Here is a 19,562-nt window from a genome sequence, read left to right as displayed (position 1 = left end):
TTGCCTCTTCCTGCTTCCATAGTGCAGCTCAGTAAGATTGAACTCTCTTTGACTCCATTGGATTGCTCATTTGTTTCAAAGCACCTGACGAAACCAAGCATTCGTCCCCTTGGGCTCCTAGCAGGCAACTTACATGTTTGTTTATGTTATCCATTAAATGGATGGCAATGATGCATGTCTCCCCGTGGGACAGCAAGAGCAGTGCTCTTTCTCTTCAAAGCAACTTGACTCTTGCAATCCTTTCTTTTAAGTTGCTAATGTACTGGATGGAGAGTTATCTGTCACGTATTTTTTAGTGAAGCCTGTCCCTCAGCATGTTGTTTAACCAGAACTGTCAAATGCTTTCGGAGAGGCTGGATGGCCACTGGGCTACAGTCTGTGTGACGGTGGTGTGGTTCAAAACCCACTGCCTTTCTGACTGAACGGTTGCTGTTCTCGCTGACAGGATGGAACTGGGCTCCTTGAACTGTTTCCTGGCTCCGAGCTGTGCTCTGCCCTTTGTAGTTCAGTTGTATGGCCAGCAGGGACGCTTACTGTGTGCGCTTAAAAGTATGTCTGGTTGTGGCTTCTTTCTCAGGGTGGCATCTCCTGAGCTGTTGCATGTGAAATTACAAGGGAGGGCAAGCTCCAAGTCACGGTAGGCGTCTAACTCTGTGTTTAATGGTCAAGATTTGTTTGTTTGGTTACACAAACAAACTTATTGCTAATATATTTTATCTTACTACTTGTTCCAGCCTGTAGCTGGCTGGAAGAACCAACGTTGCATTGGTGATAGTCAGATTTTCTTTTCCTTGTACTTTTGATTGCTGTATGAATTGGTTTGCATAGCATGGTAATAACTGACATTTCTTTTCAGTCAGATTCTTATATTACACTAGTTATTTTAATTTTATTTTTGAATTAACACCTTTCAAGCATTTTATAACCATGAATGTAATTACAAAGGCCAGTCCTGTCAGTTCAATGAAAACATGAAGTAGGCTTGCTTCTTTGTTCTGTTGGATTTTTTTTTTTTCCCTTTTGACTGCAGTAGATCTTGCATTCTTTTTTTTTGTTTGTTTCACGCTAGATTAGCTTCAAACCTCTGAGATGGCTGCTTTTATTTCCTCTTTCTGTTGGTAAATATGCTACTTTTTTCTTTTGCGGCAGTTCAGTGAGAAGTAATGTTCCTCTGTGGTCCAGCTACTGTCTTCTGTAGGTATATTATCTCTGTTCTCCAGCTTTTGCCAAGCTGGTTGAGCAGAGCTTTGATCTTTCTGTCTGGCCAAAACAAGTGGCTAGGGTAACTTCTTAACATGTTCATGCTACTCTTAACCAGACACACTGCTTTTCCTAAGTGTTTGGCCTAACGTGGTGCCATTCCTGATCTCTGTTCTTCAATGTGCAGTTTCATTCTGTACTAATATTCTAATTATTGTGAGGGTTTTTTCCAATTTTTATAAGTTTTCTTTTTCTTGATTGTAAATCATCACTGACACTTGTGGCTTGGCTGTAATTTTTTTTTAAATTTAATTGACGGATCATGTGAACTACAGAACGTCTCTCCAAACGTCTGTGTCCTTTCAGTGATAAGTATCAAGATGTTTGAGAGCTATGGAAGAAATATGCATTGGACAATTGGAATAACCTGCCTAAGGGAAATACATCTTCCAGACTTTTTTCCCTTAGAGCTAAGTTAAGCTTTGAAGTAACGGCATTTATATCTCCTTCCCACACTCCCCTTTAAGTACTTAAATTAACTTAAAATTCTTCTTGAGTGTCTTTACCTTTTGTTTATATGGACAAAGAGCTACATTAGTATTTCTGCTATATTTTTTTTGTGTTTGTGGAACTTCTTCCTCTGTCTTACTTCAAAAATTCCTGCAAAACTGAGTTTAGTTAAAAAAAGTCTTCCTTCGTAGTTTACAAGCTGCCTAGTCTATGTGGGCTATCTGGAAAAGAAACGTGTCAGAGTAATATAGTATCCCTAGGAACACAGGGTGTTTTATTTGATCCAGTAATCTTTTGTCATGTCATCAGCATAGTTCATGGGCAGCTTGTTGTCTTTGGTCTGGGTCATAAAAGACTGCTGAAAATTAAACAATTTAAAATTATCTTAAATCACTTGACAAAGCTTGCAGGGCGTTAGGGCAAAGTAAGGAGACAACCTGCATCATCTTCATTCTGTGCTGATGCCCATGTCATGAGCACTCTTCAGGGCAAGAGCAGTACTTCTGTTGTCTCTTCAGGGCATGGGTGTACTAGGCTACGGATGCTGCCGGTTGCGCTTCTTAACCTTCAAGGCAAGGCACGGAAGTCAGCGTTTTGAACTTGCCATTTTTATTTCCCCTTGTTCAGTCAGTTTTGTGAAGTTGAAATTTACATTCCTACAACTACCTGTGCTTACAATAGTATTAACTGCCACATTGCTTCTGAATTGTGACCTGTTAAGCTTACAGCCATCGATCAGCCACCAATGGCTGGACGTAGCTCTCAGGAAGGTACAGAGCAAGTGCCAGAACGCACTTTCATGGGAGCTTATGCTTCCACTTCGCTGAGCATGAAGAGGGATGTGGAGCAGTGATTTGGTAACGTGAAAAAAGGAGAGATTTGCTGTCACCTCTTCAGTTGTCTGTCTGCATTTTTCCCCTTTTACTCTTCTGCCCAAGCTGTTGAATCTCCTCTTGAACTGGGAATTACCATCAGTGATGTCAGATGGGTTTGGTGTCTTGAGTCATATCTGGTGCCCTGGAATATTCCCTATGAGTCATGGAAATTATTTACATTTGGTAAACTTGCCCAGAAATGGGAGAAGATACGATAAATCCACATCTACTGGCTGCATTATCAGGGCAGATTATGAGTATTTGTCAGTACCTGAGGACTTGATTAATCTGGTAAAGCTAAAAGGCCTTTGAATAGGCAGCAAGTATGATGAAAGAAGAGAATACAGAGGGATGCATGGGCCAGTGGGTGTTGGCAGTCATAGCTTTTATCTCATCCCTACAATACTAACACATATCTGCCTTTCTGCTGACTGGGGGCTTGTTTAAACTTTTCTTATGTTAAAGACTTGGCATTCAGCTTTATTAATCATACCAGGCATCCTTATGCTACTGTCATCCCTAAAATATTTCTTATACTAAAATTTGAAAGAATAAATGTTCTGTCCTTAATTATCTTCATTCTTTCAGCTTTCTGTAATGATGAAAAGTAACAGGCGTGGCCTGGTATTTAGATGTTGGTATCAGTGCTATATAGAAAGAGTTGGTATTGTACACCAGTAAACTTATTACCTCAATGGACTTGTTTCTCTGCTCACAATTATGTGTTACGTGTTGCATTTCTGTGTTAGGCCTTGTCATTATGCATTATTAGGAGCTCAAATTTAGCTGATTGTTAGTGTGACCTACAAGTTCTTCGTGGTACCTGCCTCCTACAGCAGAATTTCTTTATAAACACAAGCCTTAGGTTTTTTGCATTTCAGTATGATCAGCTGGATGCTTTTAGTCTGTACCTAGTCTACCAGAGTTAAAAGCACCGTCCATTGGAAACTGGTTTCTTTCTCTTTAGTTTTATTAGTTAGTATTGTGTTATCGGTAGTTATTTTCTACAGTATAGTGTTTAATTCACTTAAGTTTTATGGGTGGCAGAACATTTGTGTCCGTTCTCATTAGCATAACACTGTGGCTGAAATTGAGTAAGTTTTTTGTGTTAGAAGTGGCTGCCCAGAGGAAAGGGATTTTTGAGTGAGTCCTTGTATATGGCGAGAAGCTTCCAGCAAATAGGATGCTGATGGGGTCCCTAGTGGGGGAAGAGAAGGCGAGACAAGTATGAGTAGGAAAAGCTGTGAAATGGCCAGGACTTTGAGGCAATATAAGTGGAAGATGAGTCTGGGTTTGCTAGCCAAATCTCTCTATTAACTTTTACCTCAAGGGGAGGATTGGATCAGCTGAAGGTGAAGTGATCTTGGGTATGTGGCCAGTTGATGGTGAATAGTCATGGTCGATGATTCTACCCCCTTTCTTCTTTCCTGTAAGTACTTTGAGATAGGAACCCAGTTTTATCGCTGCACGTTGCCTGGTGCAGTAGCACTTTAACCATGACTGTAACTTGTGCATGCCTGTGCAATAGCCTATAAAAGGCATTACAGAGCAGCAAGATGCTCTAGATGTTGGAGGAAGGAATCCATATACATCTTTGGATGTGACTACATATCTGAGGAAAAACATGTGAGGAAACATGACATATGAGGGAAATATAATGGTAGACGTTGCTGCTGGGAACGTTGTTCATCATGTATCTATGTGGGCCTTCTAGCATTAAGCACTTCCACACCCCTAGCCATTCTTGTGCTAGGCTTTAAACTCTTGCTTTGTCAGGTCCTCTTCCCTTACCTTGTTGCTTTCTTAGTGCTCATCTATGCCTTTAATATTAGGTGTGGATGTACTTCTGCTGGGTTAACTTTTGCATTTATTAACTAAATAAATTATTGTAGCTGTGTCAGTTGTGTAATCCATTCCTAAATTTATTCCCAGCTTGCAGCTTTCCCTTTGTTTCTCTCTGCTTGTATCACTTTCCTCTCTTGAGCTTTGTGTCTCATCACCTTTCAGAAAATTTCCCCAGAAAGTTGTGTCTGTGTTCCTCAGACTTTTTTTATATCCCTTTTGTATGGTAGGAGGGTTTGTTTTTTTTGTGGTGGTTAAATGAACTATGAGTATCATAAAACATAAAAATATAAGGTATTGTTGCCAAAAGGCAGCTTTTGCAACAAAACAGCCTTTGTGCAAAAGAAGTTTTCCCACAGATATGCCCAAGGCTTGCTGCTTATGTGGCCTACAGTGTACTCGCATTTGGATATGTCCCATTCCTGAAATACATGTGCACGATCGTGTCCTGGAACGCTCATTTTATTAAAAGTAATGAGAAAGTTCATAATACTCAAATGAAGGATGCATGGTAATGCTCTGGTCTTGCTGGCTTAGAATTCACATCTGTTTCCTTCCTCCCCGTACAGGTGAATCAGCGCAATGTCCCAGGGATTGATAGTGCCTACCTGGCCATGGATACAGAGGAAGGTGTGGAAGTTGTTTGGAATGAGGTTCAGTTTTCTGAACGGAAGAACTTTAAGCTTCAGGAAGTAAGTTGATGTGTTTCCCAACAAGGTGTGGGAAGTGTACAATGCACCAGGGTGGGGCTATAGGTATGGGTGATCTCTCACATGGATTATTGGCTGGATTTGGAGTGCTGTGCTGCTCAAACGTAGCAAATTCAGCTTAAGCCCGGCCTGTGCAGAAAATGTGATGCAGAACTGTTGTTGTGCTATTTCCATGGGCTCTTGTGTTGATTTAGTCTTGGTGATCAAACCATGTTCAGCTGAGATGCTGTGTATGATGAAATCAGATGCTGTTTGTTCTTAGCATAGGAGCTTGAAGTGTACAGTGTTGTTTAAGGGGATCAAGACCCAAGGGGAAAGTAAGATGTGGGCTGATGTGGTCTCTAATGTAACATGTCTGTCTTTCTGATGTTAAGGAAAAAGTCAAAGCAGTGTTTGACAACTTAATTCAGCTGGAACATCTGAATATCGTGAAGTTTCACAAATACTGGGCTGATGTGAAGGAGAATAAGGCCAGGGTGAGTAAAGAAAACAGTCTGTTGGGTTTTCTCACTCTATGTCCTATAGGTAATTAGTGAAGCAGAGGGTAATGTTTCTTACTGCCCCTGCAGGTGATCTTCATCACTGAATATATGTCTTCAGGGAGCTTGAAACAGTTCCTGAAGAAGACAAAGAAAAACCACAAAACTATGAATGAAAAGGTAACTCTTTTTTCCATGTATGTCTATTTTCACTTAGTGCCATCAGCCTCTAGAAGGCCCTTCCAGCAGAGGATCCTGATGAGAAGGCAAACCGCTGATAACATGTGGCTGCAATTCCTTTTTATTACTGCAAACTAATTTAGTTGCAGGCTGTCTTGGACAGCTGTTCTGTGCTGTTTGCCTTGGTTCCAGTAGTTCTGCAGCTTCATATGTATGGTGTGATAGGCACGTCCCCTTCCATGTGTGCATACAGGAAAGAGGGAAGACATCTGGGCATGAGAGGAGTTAGGAGGGCAGGTCTGTTTCTTGACACATACAAATATGTAGAAACTAAACGGAGCATGAGAGTATTGATCCTCTAAGTTCTTACTTCCTGCACACCTGTACTGGGTAAAAGCCACAGAATGGAGCATATGAATGGGGCTATAAACCACAGAACTATGGATTATTTCCTCTTCCTTGAATGATTTCTATCCTTTTTGCTCCTGTGTCTGTAGGCCTGGAAGCGATGGTGTACCCAGATCCTCTCTGCTCTCAGGTATGTGAGTTACTGATCTTGTGGTCTAGCCATCTGCTGCGGTGTAACCTCTCTTGTGCTAGAATATTAAAAGCTTTAAACACACGTGTTGCCGAACGTTAGCAAGCTTCATGGAATGGATCCTGCAGAGCACTTTCAGTCACCCAGCCTGATTCTTGTCCCAGTCACGGTCTGCAGAGTGCCAGCTGCACTTCCTATAACTATTCCAGGGTCTTCAGTTAGACGATATTGAAGCCTCTAAAACAGAGAAACAGGTGCAATGTAGGTTTTAGATCCCAACAGTTGCGACTGACATGATAGTGAGTGTGGGAGTTGAGCATCAGGAACTTCTCAAGAGCATCCAACTTTATAACCTGGATCTAACCATGGCCAAGATGATGTTGCAAAAAAGTCTCAAAGCAATCAAATTCCACGTGAAAGGAGTGAAGATAATTTTCTTAGTCTTGGCAGGCTGCAGCCCTTGTAGCGTGCATAATTGTTAATGTAGGTTCATAATTATTGTGGTGTGATATTGTTAGAAATGTATGTGGACCTATACATTTCTTGATGATGCAGATTTTCTGCAGCCATCCTTGGAAAAACAATAATCCAGATGTCAGAGCAAGACTGCCACTCCAGAGAGAAAATGCTGTTGCCATTTGGCTAAATATAGCTGTTGATGAAGAAGTGGGGTTCTAATAAGCTTTTGGGAGCTGACAGTCCTTTTTTGTGCTAGCTGCTAACTTCAAACCAAGCAGAGCAAGGTGCAAAAGTAGGTAGCCTCAAATGTACCTGGGACCCCAGCACTGAAAAGCTTTATTTGTGCCTGCTGGAAAACATGACCAATCATGTTTGTACAGTGCTGAGTGCCTTTTTGAAGACCTGTGAGTAGGGCCAGAATAAGGCTCTGATATTTCTGGTATAAAATTGAAACCCTTTTGGCACCCAAGTAGCAGTATTGGGATGGAAGAGAGTTTCTTTACCCCTGGTACCTTGGGTTTCTTGGGAACGGATAAGATAAGCTTTCTTTTCCCCCCTGTGTTTTGGAGGTTCTGGAGGTTGTTAGAGACAATTGCTTAATTTTCATTATTCTCTCCTAGCCTAGAGGCTGATGTACAGTCACTTAATTGTACCTCCCTGCTATTGTAAATTCCTGGCATGTGCCCTTTGCTCTCCTGTTCTCTCTGATGTTGCTTGAGGCAGGGAAGGGATGAAGGCAGGGATTCCTGGCCTCAGCCTCGACAGCCTCCTGACCGGTGCTCTGTTCTGAATCTCTAGCTACCTCCACTCCTGTGATCCCCCAATCATCCATGGTAACCTGACCTGCGACACCATCTTCATTCAGCACAACGGACTGATCAAAATTGGGTCAGGTAAGGCTTGTTGGAGGTCACCATTGCCTATGAGACAAACTGCTCAAACAGAAGGCAGCATCTAATCCTTTCACGGTTATCTGGAATGATAGGCATGTATTGACCCCTGTTCCTCCATCTCCACATCAATGGGCCTGATACTAGTAGTGAAGTCACTCTTGTTTGAACCACCTGCAGGCACGGGAAGGGCTGATGCTGGATACTGTTTCCCTTGTTAGTCTCTTCCGCAGTTTTTGATCTCAAGGGACTGTCCTGAGAAATGATGCTGAAAGTTTCAAGTTTTGTATGCATGGTATCCTTGAATTCATCTGCTTTGCAGTCTTTTGCATGTTAGTACACACAGACTTCTCTCCCCAGTGTTGAGAAGCTTTGAGAGCTGTGTCCACTGAGCCTACGAGTGCTTCTTATAGCAACCAACTTTTATAATCAAGGTTATAGACTCTGGCTGCAGCAAACTGCTTGTCTTGGCACCCCTGTGCCAAGTGCAGGCATCACTAACTCTGGCCTGCACTTCAAGGCGATAGCTTGTCTTGGGCCTCTTTGGCAAAGACATGCCCTGTTCAGGCAGCCATCTGTGCTGAAATGTTTTATTTCATAAGCAAGCAGTGTGGTGGCGGTGCAGTGCATCCTTACATACTCTGTTGTTTTTCACCTTTGCTATTCCTGTGTCTCAAAATCTGTCTGCAGTCAGGATGCATTATATTGTACCTTGACATACCCTTTCAAGTGACAGCTTTGCTATCTGTTGCCCAACTTCTGCAAGTATTCTCCAACCTGAGTAGTGTGTACTTGCCATCCTATAGGCTTTTGTCTGTGTGAATTCTTGGTTTGATGTTGACAGTGTACAGGAAAGAATGCTCTGCTTTGCCTGGCATCTAAAAATAGCCTCTCTTAATAAACTGCAGACCTCTGTGGCTTTTCTCTCCATCAAAGAACTCTCGTATTGTCTCTGTTCCAGAATTGGGGTCTCTGTTCTCTGTAACAAACCTGATACCTGCTTGTAGCCAGGGAGACTGGGTCATGGCAGAGGGAAAACTCAGTTCTCTATCTGCCTGTAAACTCTTCATACAGGGTGGTGACATCACGGGGTTCACTTTATTACCTTTCCCTGACTTTCACCAGGTGGGAGGAATTTCCAAGAGTTGTGTACCTCAGATACCTGTACGCTGGCAAATGCAACTGACTCCCTGGCATTCGTTTCAGGCCACTTATGGGAAGTGTACTGTCGACTTGAGTACCTAAGAGATCCTTCTCTTTCTAGTTTAGTTTAGAAGCATTATACAGCTGCAATCTTTCTGATTGGTGGCTGGCACTTTGTAAAAACAAACCACTTGAGGTTGGTATCTAGAGCCGTGGCTTTTTACTAGAGGGAGGTTCTGCCTATCAGCAGACATTACATTCTCAAGAGCATTCAGAGGCTGTCTACAAGAAGGGTGGCTCTCTGAGTGTGGGTCACAAACAGTTGCCTCAACAGTTACACCTTTGCCTGCTCCCTCCAACTCCATAGAGCTCTGCTTCTGTTAGGCACGGTGGGATGGACAGAGGCAATTAGACTGATGTGCTCTTTCAAAGAGTAGCAGGTGTCTGAGTGCTATAACAACTGTATCCTCAGCAAGATTCCTTGGTAGTCCTGAAGAGGACACGTGCTGGCAGTGTGACTGTGCGGGAGCAGTGCTTAATTGCAGTTGCTCCTGAGCAAACTTTCTTCTGCTCCACAGCTGTAGGCTGCCTTGCTCATGTTGTGTTCACAAGTGATGTGATTTTTCTGGGAGATTGTGGTCCTTTCTTAAATGAAAGAGGAAGTGAGCATGAGTAGACTTGTGGTCATAAGAGGAATCCTCCAGATGTGAAAGCTATGGCTCCAGTGCAGCTGGAATTAGTTGCCAGTATTGCAGAACGTATTCTTATTCTTGTAGTGCTCACCCAACTAAGAAAGCCAAAACTGTGTCATCAGAACTGCTGGATGTATTTGAGCTTGAGATTCTCTAGTACTGCTGACTGTGCAGTAGTCAGACAGGCTATTTTCATGTTCAGGCTCTAGACCGATAGTTGCTTTGGTGTCACTGACAATGTTAGGCCCATGTTTATTGCTTCATGAACTTAGATACCAGCCAGCTGTAAGAACTGAAAACTTTCCTGTGTTTACTTAAAAGAAGTGGGGCAGTAATTCTCATGGATTTAAGGGGAACAATGATTCAGCGCACTATGATCTCTTTGATGCTGTCTTTGTCCCTGGCACCATTCTGGGCTACGCTCCTGAAAGCTCCACTTCCCTTTAAGCAAAAGAGAATACTTGCTGAATGTGGGGCAAAAATCTGGGGAAGGGAAGCTGCTAGTGGGTTCTGCAAAACATCCTTCTGTCTGCTAGGTGAGGAAGTACTAGAAGAGTAGTGCCTGTGACTTGCGCTGCATGGGAAATGGCTGGTACTTGCTCCTGTAACACCTGTTTGGGTGTGGGAACAGCCCTTTCGCCTATCGCTTCTTGCTGCTACTTCAGACTGCAGAAGCCCATGCACTAGCAGGACTGACTGCTGTTTTTCTTGTTCTGTGTGTAATTCTGGATCAGGGTTTTTTGTCTTTTTATTTTTTCCTAGAGCCACCTGTGCACTGCAGGAAGAAAATAGATTAATTTAGTAGTAGGGTGTTGCTGTTACTATTGCATTGAATTTTGAGAAGAGGGATGAAATATTTATATACTGGGGGTCATCTGTGGAAGAAAAAGGGAGTGGGAAGGAAGGCGGATTTCTCGTACTGCATAAATGCAAAAGCCACCCGTAATCTATTAATTTACCAACTTTTTTAGTGCCATAAAGTGCAGGGTTAATAGACTTAAGGAAGAAAAGTATCAAATGCTTTGGAGAACTTGTTATGAGGATAGGAAAGACACCTACAGTTCTTAAACTTGCTGCTAGTGTTCCCAGAGACTGGAACGTTCCAGCTGATTTCTAGAGTTGTGGTCAGATGAAAACATTCCTTGAGAGGTCCAAGTTGTTTTCTGTGTACTCTTCCACAGGATCCAAATGCAACGCTATGTTGCATTTGTGCATATCTGTATTGTCTAACAAGTGGGCCTGCGAAGGGAGCGTGTTGTGAGATGTTTTACTGTGGCACGTTGAAGTTACTCCGAGCACAAAGGAGAACAGGGGGTTTGATGATGCTGCTTGCTTGTGTTAAGCAGTGTTGGGAGATGTTTCTTGCAATTCTCATTGGGAGTGTAAGAACCAGCTGCAGGTGGAAAGAGGTGATGGTTTTGAATTAAAAATCCTTCTGGGCAGCGCTTAGAGTGCCCCAACAGAACTGAGGCTTCAAACTGGAGTGTCCTGGATGTCGTCTTGTGCCCCTGAGACAAGGTCATGTATTAATGTGGTGCTGAGTGAGACTTCCAGTAGAACGTAGGAGGAAGCTTAGTGTTGTGCTAGTATATTTCCCAATAGTGCCTCCAGGCACTCGGCTGATGCATATACTTCCCTGTCTTCAACATATCTGACCTCTAGGATTCATTATATATTTAACTGCAGGCTGTCCAGAGTCTCTTTTCAGTTCCAGGCCAAAGCGCCAGGAGACTGAGTCTTACTTGGCATTAACTCTGCTATTAAATGATGTGGCCAGGTATGTAAGTATGGGCTCTGTTGCCAAGATCCACGCCTAGGAAAGGGTGCTGGGATGTAGAGAAAGGTAGTTGTCTGCTGAAGGGGTTGCTAAGGGACTGTAGGGCACTCAGAGACAGAACAGGATTTCCAGCTTCTTAGCCTCAGAGTTGGCTGTAATCTACTAATTCTGTTTGGTCAGGGGTGTCTTGTCTCCCTTGCCCAGTGTGGTTCTCAATTAGAAACACTAATGTTCCTTATGTAAATTTATTTTGTTTTAAAAGGTGACTGGAGGCAGGCCAGATTCTCAGTCTTGTCTATGTTCTGCCATGATTCTGACCTAGCTGTCTCTGTCGATGTTAAGTGCTTGCTATTTCATCAACTCATTGACTTCTATCTTGTTTTACTTCCCGCTTACGGGCTGCTCTGTTACCAACAGTCTTTCATAGGATATTTGCTAATGGTGAGCAAACTTCTCCGCTCCTGTGATGTGACTGCCACTGTATATGTAATGTACATGATTTTATTTGTGTGTGTGTATATATATTTATATATATGTGTGTGTGTATATCTATATTTGTAACACACACAAACATACACACTTTATTTATACAGGGTTCCCTTGCTATAAGGCTGGTATATAAAACTGTTTGGCTTAGGTGCATCCTACTTTGAGACCTTGTGTTCAGCGCTGGGATGCAAACCGTTCCTTGTGCTCCCAGCCAAAGCCTTATAGAGAGGGAGCACTGCCCTTTGTGAAGTCTCCTGGTTGTTAGTTCTCTTCCTTTCCTTGTTCTTAGAGCGTGCTACTCCACGGACCCTAGTGCATGCCAGCTCCCGCATGTCAAGCCAAGCGGATGCATTGTTCTCAGCTCTTCCCAGCTGAACTTTCCATATATATTAGGCTCTTTCCTGCTACTGCTCTGCTAGACTTGGCTGGACACCAGACCTGGACTAGCCTTTGTTTTGTGCTTGACTATCAGATTGCTTGCTTGTAGCTTTAACTCCTTAGTCGTTTTGTTTTTAAGATGAATGTTTCGGTGAATGTGTCTGGCTCCTGATGGCCAGAGAGACATCCCACCCAAACAAGTCCCTAATTGTGAATTAAGGTTTACTACTTCTGTTTCCCCAGACAAAGCTCTGTTTTTGGGGGAGACTTGTGCATATGACGAGGGAGTTGGGCTGGTGGGGACTAGAAAAGGATTTGAGTGCTGCAGTGTGTAACCCTACTAAATAGCACGCTGTGTTTACATTTAAAATAACTATTCATTTTATTTTTTGCCATCAGGGTTGTTCTTGAAGGTTAGAGTTTGTTTCTACTGAGTTGGGAACCTACCAACTGTCAGCTGGAAGTGGTGGAAAGGGAAGGGCCTGTCCAAATCGGCTCTATGCGTTAACAGTGTTTGCAGGAAGATGATGTGGCATGCTGTACTGCATCGCGAGCCGAGCAGAGGCACTCTCAAAAAGCTAAATCTGGGATCTTACACAGCTGAGGGGGAAGTTGATGTAGTCAGGGCTTGTGGCATTAAGTGGGCAGATTTCCTTGGGGATGGCTTGTTTACCAGAGTTCTGCAAGCTGGGCAAGTCAGGCTGTGGCAGTCACGTGCTGCAGGCTGCCTTTGCGGGCTGGAAGAGGTGAGGTGGCACACTGGCAGCAGATAGATGGTCCAGGAACAATCCCGCAGAGTGGGAACGTGACTGAGCCCAGGCTTCAGCATGGCTTCAATCATGCTAATGGTAACAAGGTTTAAGACTAGCAAGCCATTTCTCAGAAATCAAGTCACCGCTGCAAGCAGAACAAAAGGCCCTCGTTCTAGCAAGGCAGGAAAAAGGCCTCTGCCAGTGGTCTTCAGGCTTAAGGAGATGCTGTGGTATCTCACTTGTGCTGAAACAGCATCAGATGGCCTTGAAATACTGAGCTTTCTTGGCTGGTTTCTTGAGAACTTGTTTTTACATATTGACACAACAGTGCTGTTCTGTTCATATGAGAGCTGGAAATTGTTTAATCCTTAGATCTTGAACAGTGATTTGGGTTTGAAAACACTAAATGCAGGATGTAAGGCTCCCGTTTTTGCTTGAGCATTGAGCTAATAAGGTTGTGAGTGACATGGGTTCATAATTAATCTTATTTTAGTCATTACTTCACTCTTCTGGATTTTGTTACCTTATGTTTAAAGACTTGTTACACTGTTTTTCAAATCCTTAACAGACACCTGAGACACCTAGTAGGTGATGTAGAAATAAAAGGGGTGACCGGGATATCTTGGATCTGGCTTTTTTTTTATTTTTAACTAAGGCAAATGTGGTTTAGAGAAAAAATAATGGACATTTGAAATCAGCAGACATAGAAAAATCTATCATAAAAATGGAAAAACTTTTCACCCATTAATTTAGGAAGATTTAACATGAATTTATGTTGTTTAGCTTCTAGCCGTGCAGTCTTATGTGTAGAGTTGAGCACGTCCTCTACCAAGCCACACATTTGCAGTTGCTTAGAAACTTGACAAAACTAAGGCAAACTCTCAGAAGCAGAGGAACAGGTTTGTCTCTGACTACAGGTGCTGCTAGGAATGAGATCTGGCAGATGAATAGTTTTGAGGGGAACTCTCTTTGCCCAGAATGCACAGAAAGTCCGAGGAGGTATGCAGGGTTTTGTTGGGTGGTGTGTTCGTGTTGTGGGTTGTTTTTTTTTTTCCTTTTATTTTTAAAGGCTTTGTCCCACCTTGGCCTGTGTTGTCTTCAAGACTCCCAGTGGTGTAAAAGCCTCTCATAAAGTGAAGATTCTTCAGATTTGGATTGTTCTTGAGAAACTCTGTTGAACAAACTGGGTGGAATAGCATGAGGTTAATTTCTAATTTTAATATATTTGCCGGCATCTCATCATCTGGCTGCTGTTATGATTATTAGAGTGGGAAAAATGGTTACCAGACACCTGCCTTGATTTTTGTAGAGAAGCACACACCTCAAGGCAGGAGGAGCAGCTGTAGGTAAATGACAATCAGTGGGCTTCTAATTGCTGTAGTTAGTTTTTGAAACTGCAGCTAGCACCTGGCTGAATGTGTGTGTGCATGTTATGATTTAGTGTGTGCATTTGAGGGGAGGGTGTTGGCTTTCATTTATTTATTTTTTTAAAATAGTCAGGTTTAGTGGTAAGAATTGGTGCCTTTTGGTGGCTTTGTTGCAAAGTCACAAAGTGGAATGCATACTTAACAGGTTTACCTCCTGCTATGCCATGATGGTAATAAACTCTCGTTTTTATTTTGCAGAAGGTTTAAAAGCTTGCTCTTGCTTCATGTGCTTGCCTTCCTTGCTCAGTACACCTTCTTCGTGCTCCTGTGGGTCATCTCATTTAGGAAAATACCAGAAAACAACTATCTACTAGATTGGTTGTCATTTTCAATTAAATAGGTTCTTCTAAAAAGGCTTTGATTTACCAGTTCAGTGCTCCAGGTTATGAGAACTTTCCCTTTCTGTGGTCAAATTTATTCTTTTTGTATTGCATCGAAGGTGCCTGCTGCTTCAGTTCTGCTGGATTGTGTTTTTTCTCTGCCTTTATGTGTATTTCCAGGCTGTATCAGGGGACATGTCTTATAGTCAGCCAGGTCTTCACTTACCATTTTCGTATTAGTACAGCAGTTGAGTATCTTTCCTCCTTTTGGGGTCTTTTGATTGAAGGCATATGGAACATTAGCATTTTAGAAGGCTCCTTCATGCCAGTTCTTGAAAGATCACTTGAATAAAAACTTAGCATCCAGGATGAAATGCTTAGCATTCTCCCTCATTGCTGAAGAGTTTTATTTGGAATTTTATGTGAAAATTTTTCTGTAGAAGCAGAGGCAGTTGACACAGGAGGAGTATAGAGATGCTGTCCAGTCATGTGAGCATGGGTTAGGAAAGCCAAGCCCATCTGGGGTTGAATCTGGCAATGGATGTGAAGGGCAGCAAGCAAGAATTCTACAAGTAAACAGCAACAGGAAGGCTAAGGAAAATGTTGGCCCTCTGTTAATTAGGGTGGGGGCCTTGGTGACAAGGGACACAAAAAAGGCCAAGGTGTTCACTGCTGCCTTTGCCTCAGTCTTTTCTGCTAAGGCTGGCCTTCAGGAGTCCCGGGCCCCTGAGACCAGGGGGAAAGTCTAGAGCAATTAAGACTTTTCCTTGGTGGAGGAAGGTCAGGTTAGGAAACACTTAAAAAGGGATTGGACATACCTAGGTCCATGGGGCCTGATGGGATGTACCCACAAGTGCTGAGGGAGCTGGCTCATGCCATTCTAAGGCCACTATTGGTTATCTTTGAAAAGTCCTGGAGAATGGGAGATGTTCTTGAAGACTGAAAGAGAGCAAATGTCATTCCTATCTTCAGGAAGGGAGATCTGGGGAATCACAGGCTGGTCAGCCTCACCTCAGTCCCTGGGAAATTGATGGAGCGACTAATCCTGAAAACTATTTCCAAACACAAGACAGACAAGACTGATCAGGAGTCAGAGTGGATTTATGAAGGGGAAATTGTTCTTAAACTTGACAGCCCTCTGCAATGAGGTGACTGGCTTGGTAGACAGGGGACAGCAATGGGTGTTGTTTACCTTGACTTCATGGATGAGGGGACAGAGTTTGGGTTAAATAAGCGAACAGTGCAGTGGATTGAAAACCAGCTGAACATCCAGGCGCAGAGGGTTGTGATCAGCTTGACAAAGTCTAGTTGGAGGTACATCGCTAGTGGTATACCCAGGGTAAACACTGGGGCTCGTGCTGTTTAACATCATCAATGATATGGATGATGGACAGCGTGTACCCTCAGCAAGTTCACAGATGATACAAAACTGGGAGGAGGGGTGGTACCCCAGATGGGTGTGCTGCCGTTCAGAGGGACTTGGACTGGCTGGAAATTTAAGTAGAAAGGAGTCTCTTGGTTCAGCAAGGGGTAATGTGAAGTGCTGCAGCTGGGCAGGAATAACCTCACGTACCAGCATTTATTGGGGACTAACCTTCTGGAAACCAGCTCTGCACATCAGGACCTTGGGTTGCTGGAGGCAGCAAGCTGACCGTGAGCCAGCAACGCACCCTGACAACAAAGGTGGCCAACAGCATCTTAGGCTGTGTTGGGAAGAGCATTGCTGGCAGACTGAGGGAGGTGATCCTTCTTCTCCCTTTAGCACTGATGATGCAGCGTCTGGAGTGCTGTGTCTAGGTCTGAGCTCACAGTACAGGAAAGATATGGACTTACTGGAGCGAGTCCTGCACAGGGCCATGAAGACAATTAAGGGACCGGAGCATCTGTCCATATGAGGAGAGGCTGCGAGAGCTGAAACTGGCCTGGAGAGGAGAAGGCTCGGGCGGATTGTTTCAATATGTATAAATACCTGATGGGAGAGAATGAAGAGGAGGGAGCCAGCCTCTTCTCTGTAGTGCCTGCTGACAGGACAAGAGGTGATGGGCACAAATTGAAATACATTAAGTTCTATTGAACACAAGAATACCCTTTTCTCTTACTGTGAGGGTAGTCAAACCTTGGGGCAGGCTGTCTGGAGAGATTGTGGGGTCTTTTTCCCTGGGGATACTCAAAACCAAACCGCACACTGTCCTAGGCGACCTGTTCTAGCTGACCCTGCCTCAGCAGGGGAGTTGAGCTGCATTCTCAGGAGGTCCCTTCCAACCTAGATAATTCTGTGATTTAGGCCTTGAGGCATGTGGGCCAAGTAGTGTTTTCACTCTAGCTTCTGCTTCCAGGGGGTGAGCTTTTCTGTTTATTAAGTCTATCAAGGTCATTTGCGCAGCTTCACTTCAGCATGTTGTGAAACACTGGTAATCAGAGATGTGAAGTCTGAAATTCAGGGAAGTTAAACTTGAAATACTCAAACTTGTGGACCCTAATTTGCATTATAATTGAGTATGCACTTATACTGCTTCAGTCCAAATTTCTGTTAAGCAGAGCTGCTTAAAATGTAAAATAACTTCCATAGTCATGTTTCTGAGAACTTTGTTTTTCAGTGTATGTCTGTCTTCTGGGAGTAAAAGATTCCCCCAGAGTAGCTTAGTCCATAAAATTTCACTGTATGTCTTTTCCTTTTTTTCTGATTGTATGTAATTCTTGCACTGTGGCGTGAGGCTACTGCAGTTCATTAGTGCCCTGCCATTTCAGTTGTGAAAGAACTGAGCAAGAATGGCAGTCCTGCTGCCCCTTCATCTTTTTGATATAAATTCTGTGTTGCAGTTGGATGATGCAAGCAGGGGCTTGCCCGGTCCATAGGGCATTTGTTCCTCTGGTCAAGAACTCAGAACTTGGTTTTGTGTGCAGATTTCAAATCTGCCTACACGCTTTGTTTGGAATGAAGTTGTTTGTATCATGAACTGTTCCAGATCAAGTGCTAATAAATTCCCAAGTTCCTGCTTAAAAGCCTGCATGCAGCCAGGATTGTCAAGTACTGATCTTACAGGTCCTCTTTATCTATTCTTGTATCTAGAGTCTTGCATTTCCTGCTTTGTCTATTCTCGCTTTCCACCTCCACGTAATGGACGTGGTCAAACACGTCAGTTTAAAACTCTGAATGCTTTTTTACTTAAACATAAAAATATCATTCACCGTTTCACAAGAAATCTGACGCAGCACAATGACGTTCCTTCCCATCATTCATTTGTATGCCTTCATATTTACATGAGCCAGCAACGTGCCCGTGCCACGAAGGCTAATGTTATCCTGGGCTGTGTTAGGCAAAATATTGCCAGCAGGTGGAGGGGGGTGACCCTTCTCTGCTCAGCGCTGGTGAGGCCATACTGGGAGTGCTGGGTCCGGTGCTGGGCTCCCCAGTACAGGAGGGACATGGACAGGCTGGGGAGAGCCCAGCGAGTGGCCACCAAGATGGGGAGGGACTGGAGCATCTGTGCTGTGGGGAGAGGCTGAGGGAGCTGGGGCTGCTCAGCCTGGTGCAGGGAGGGCTCAGGGGGATCGAACCCGTGTCAAGGGGACAGAGCCAGGCTCTCCCAGTGGTGCCCAGTGCCAGCACCAGAGGCCACGGGCACAAACCGGGCCACGGGAGGGTCCCTCCGGACACCGGGACACACTCCTCGGCGTGAGGCTGACGCGGGCACAGGCTGCCCAGGGAGGCGGTGGGGTCTCCATCCTTGGAGCTATTCAGAATCTGTGTGGACATGGTCCTGGGCAACAGGCTCTGGGTGTCCCTGCTTGAACAGGGGGGCTGGACTTGATGATCCTGGAGGTCTCTTCCAACCTTAATGATTCTAAGGTGACCTCCAGAGGTCCCTTCCAACCTGAACCATCCCATGATTTTATGATCCTGTATTAATTTGTGTAGAGAACGATACCTCTCTCGAATTACATGAAGTTTTGTATTATATCAGCTTTCTGTTTGCAAGTACCACTGGCACTGCTTCAGTAGTAATTTCTTTGAAGAAAAACATGGGCAATGTTTTAAGCAGAGATGAGTTATACTACTGAGAAGCAATGTCAATGGATGTGTGAGAATGAATGTAGAGGTAAGCAGCTGGGGGGCTGTTACTTGGCACTGGTAGCTGTATGTAGTGAACTTTACATACACTGAACCTCTTTGCCCCTTCATCTCATTAGATATTCAACTGTTAAAAATAATACAATCCTCTTGCTTCTGGTGATTCAGTGTTGCAAATAACTTTGCAAACACTGTTTACAATCCCTGATATAGATCTGCAGGACTGTAGGATGCTTGTATTCTGTGAGCAACTTAAATCTGCCAGTGCTTTTCCTGTTTGACTCAGTGTTTAATGGCTGTATGCTTCTTTTTGTTTCCAATAGCTTCCTAGTTGTTTATTTTCTAGGCTGTGCCTGCCCTAATAAAAATGCAGTTGTCATCTTAGTGTGCAAATGAACTGTGAAATGTCTTGGGTTTGTGCAGTCTTGTATTCTTTTGCAGTAGTGAAAATGTCTTGACCATATGAGTGCAGGGGATAATAATGTGGTCTCATACCTATCCTGGCACTCTGGCCATCTCTTTATAGTTGCAAACAGATGGTCTTGCATTCAGCTGATTATTTTTGGGTCCCTGTGGTGCTGGTACAGTGCAGCATAGGTAAGGTGGTTAATCGTCCCCTGTTGCTGGATTGCATAGCAACCCTGGGACTAATCTTAAAGGTTAGTTGCTGATCCTTCTTGCTGTGTCATCTTGTTTTCCTCTGCTTTCTAAGCCTGCTGGAATCTGGAGTACAGTGTACTTGAGCACTTTGCTAGAAGAGTGGAGTAATACACTCTTGCTTCAGAGAGTGCTTAGGCATTTGCTAGAGACTAAGTGGTTCAGTGGCTAC

General features: G+C 43.7%; 1 protein-coding gene across 3 annotated transcripts in view; it reads left to right on the top strand.

The window, feature by feature from the left end:
* Positions 1-19,562, top strand: part of NRBP1 (nuclear receptor binding protein 1) — a 44,190-nt gene that overhangs the window by 11,388 nt on the left and 13,240 nt on the right. For 2 of the 3 annotated variants that reach the window (XM_075086297.1, XM_075086296.1), the window contains exons 3-7: positions 4,997-5,119; positions 5,512-5,613; positions 5,707-5,796; positions 6,294-6,334; positions 7,592-7,686. In XM_075086297.1, coding sequence (XP_074942398.1) covers positions 4,997-5,119; positions 5,512-5,613; positions 5,707-5,796; positions 6,294-6,334; positions 7,592-7,686 — 451 coding nt within the window. Of the gene's footprint in view, positions 1-3,913; positions 4,015-4,996; positions 5,120-5,511; positions 5,614-5,706; positions 5,797-6,293; positions 6,335-7,591; positions 7,687-19,562 lie in introns of those variants that run through there. The other variant, XM_075086298.1, reaches the window with a different exon arrangement.

Source organism: Phalacrocorax aristotelis, chromosome 3 (genome assembly GCF_949628215.1).
Source record: "Phalacrocorax aristotelis chromosome 3, bGulAri2.1, whole genome shotgun sequence".
In the NCBI taxonomy this organism is placed as follows: Eukaryota; Metazoa; Chordata; class Aves; order Suliformes; family Phalacrocoracidae; genus Phalacrocorax; species Phalacrocorax aristotelis.
This window is presented reverse-complemented; position numbering and strand designations above follow the sequence as displayed.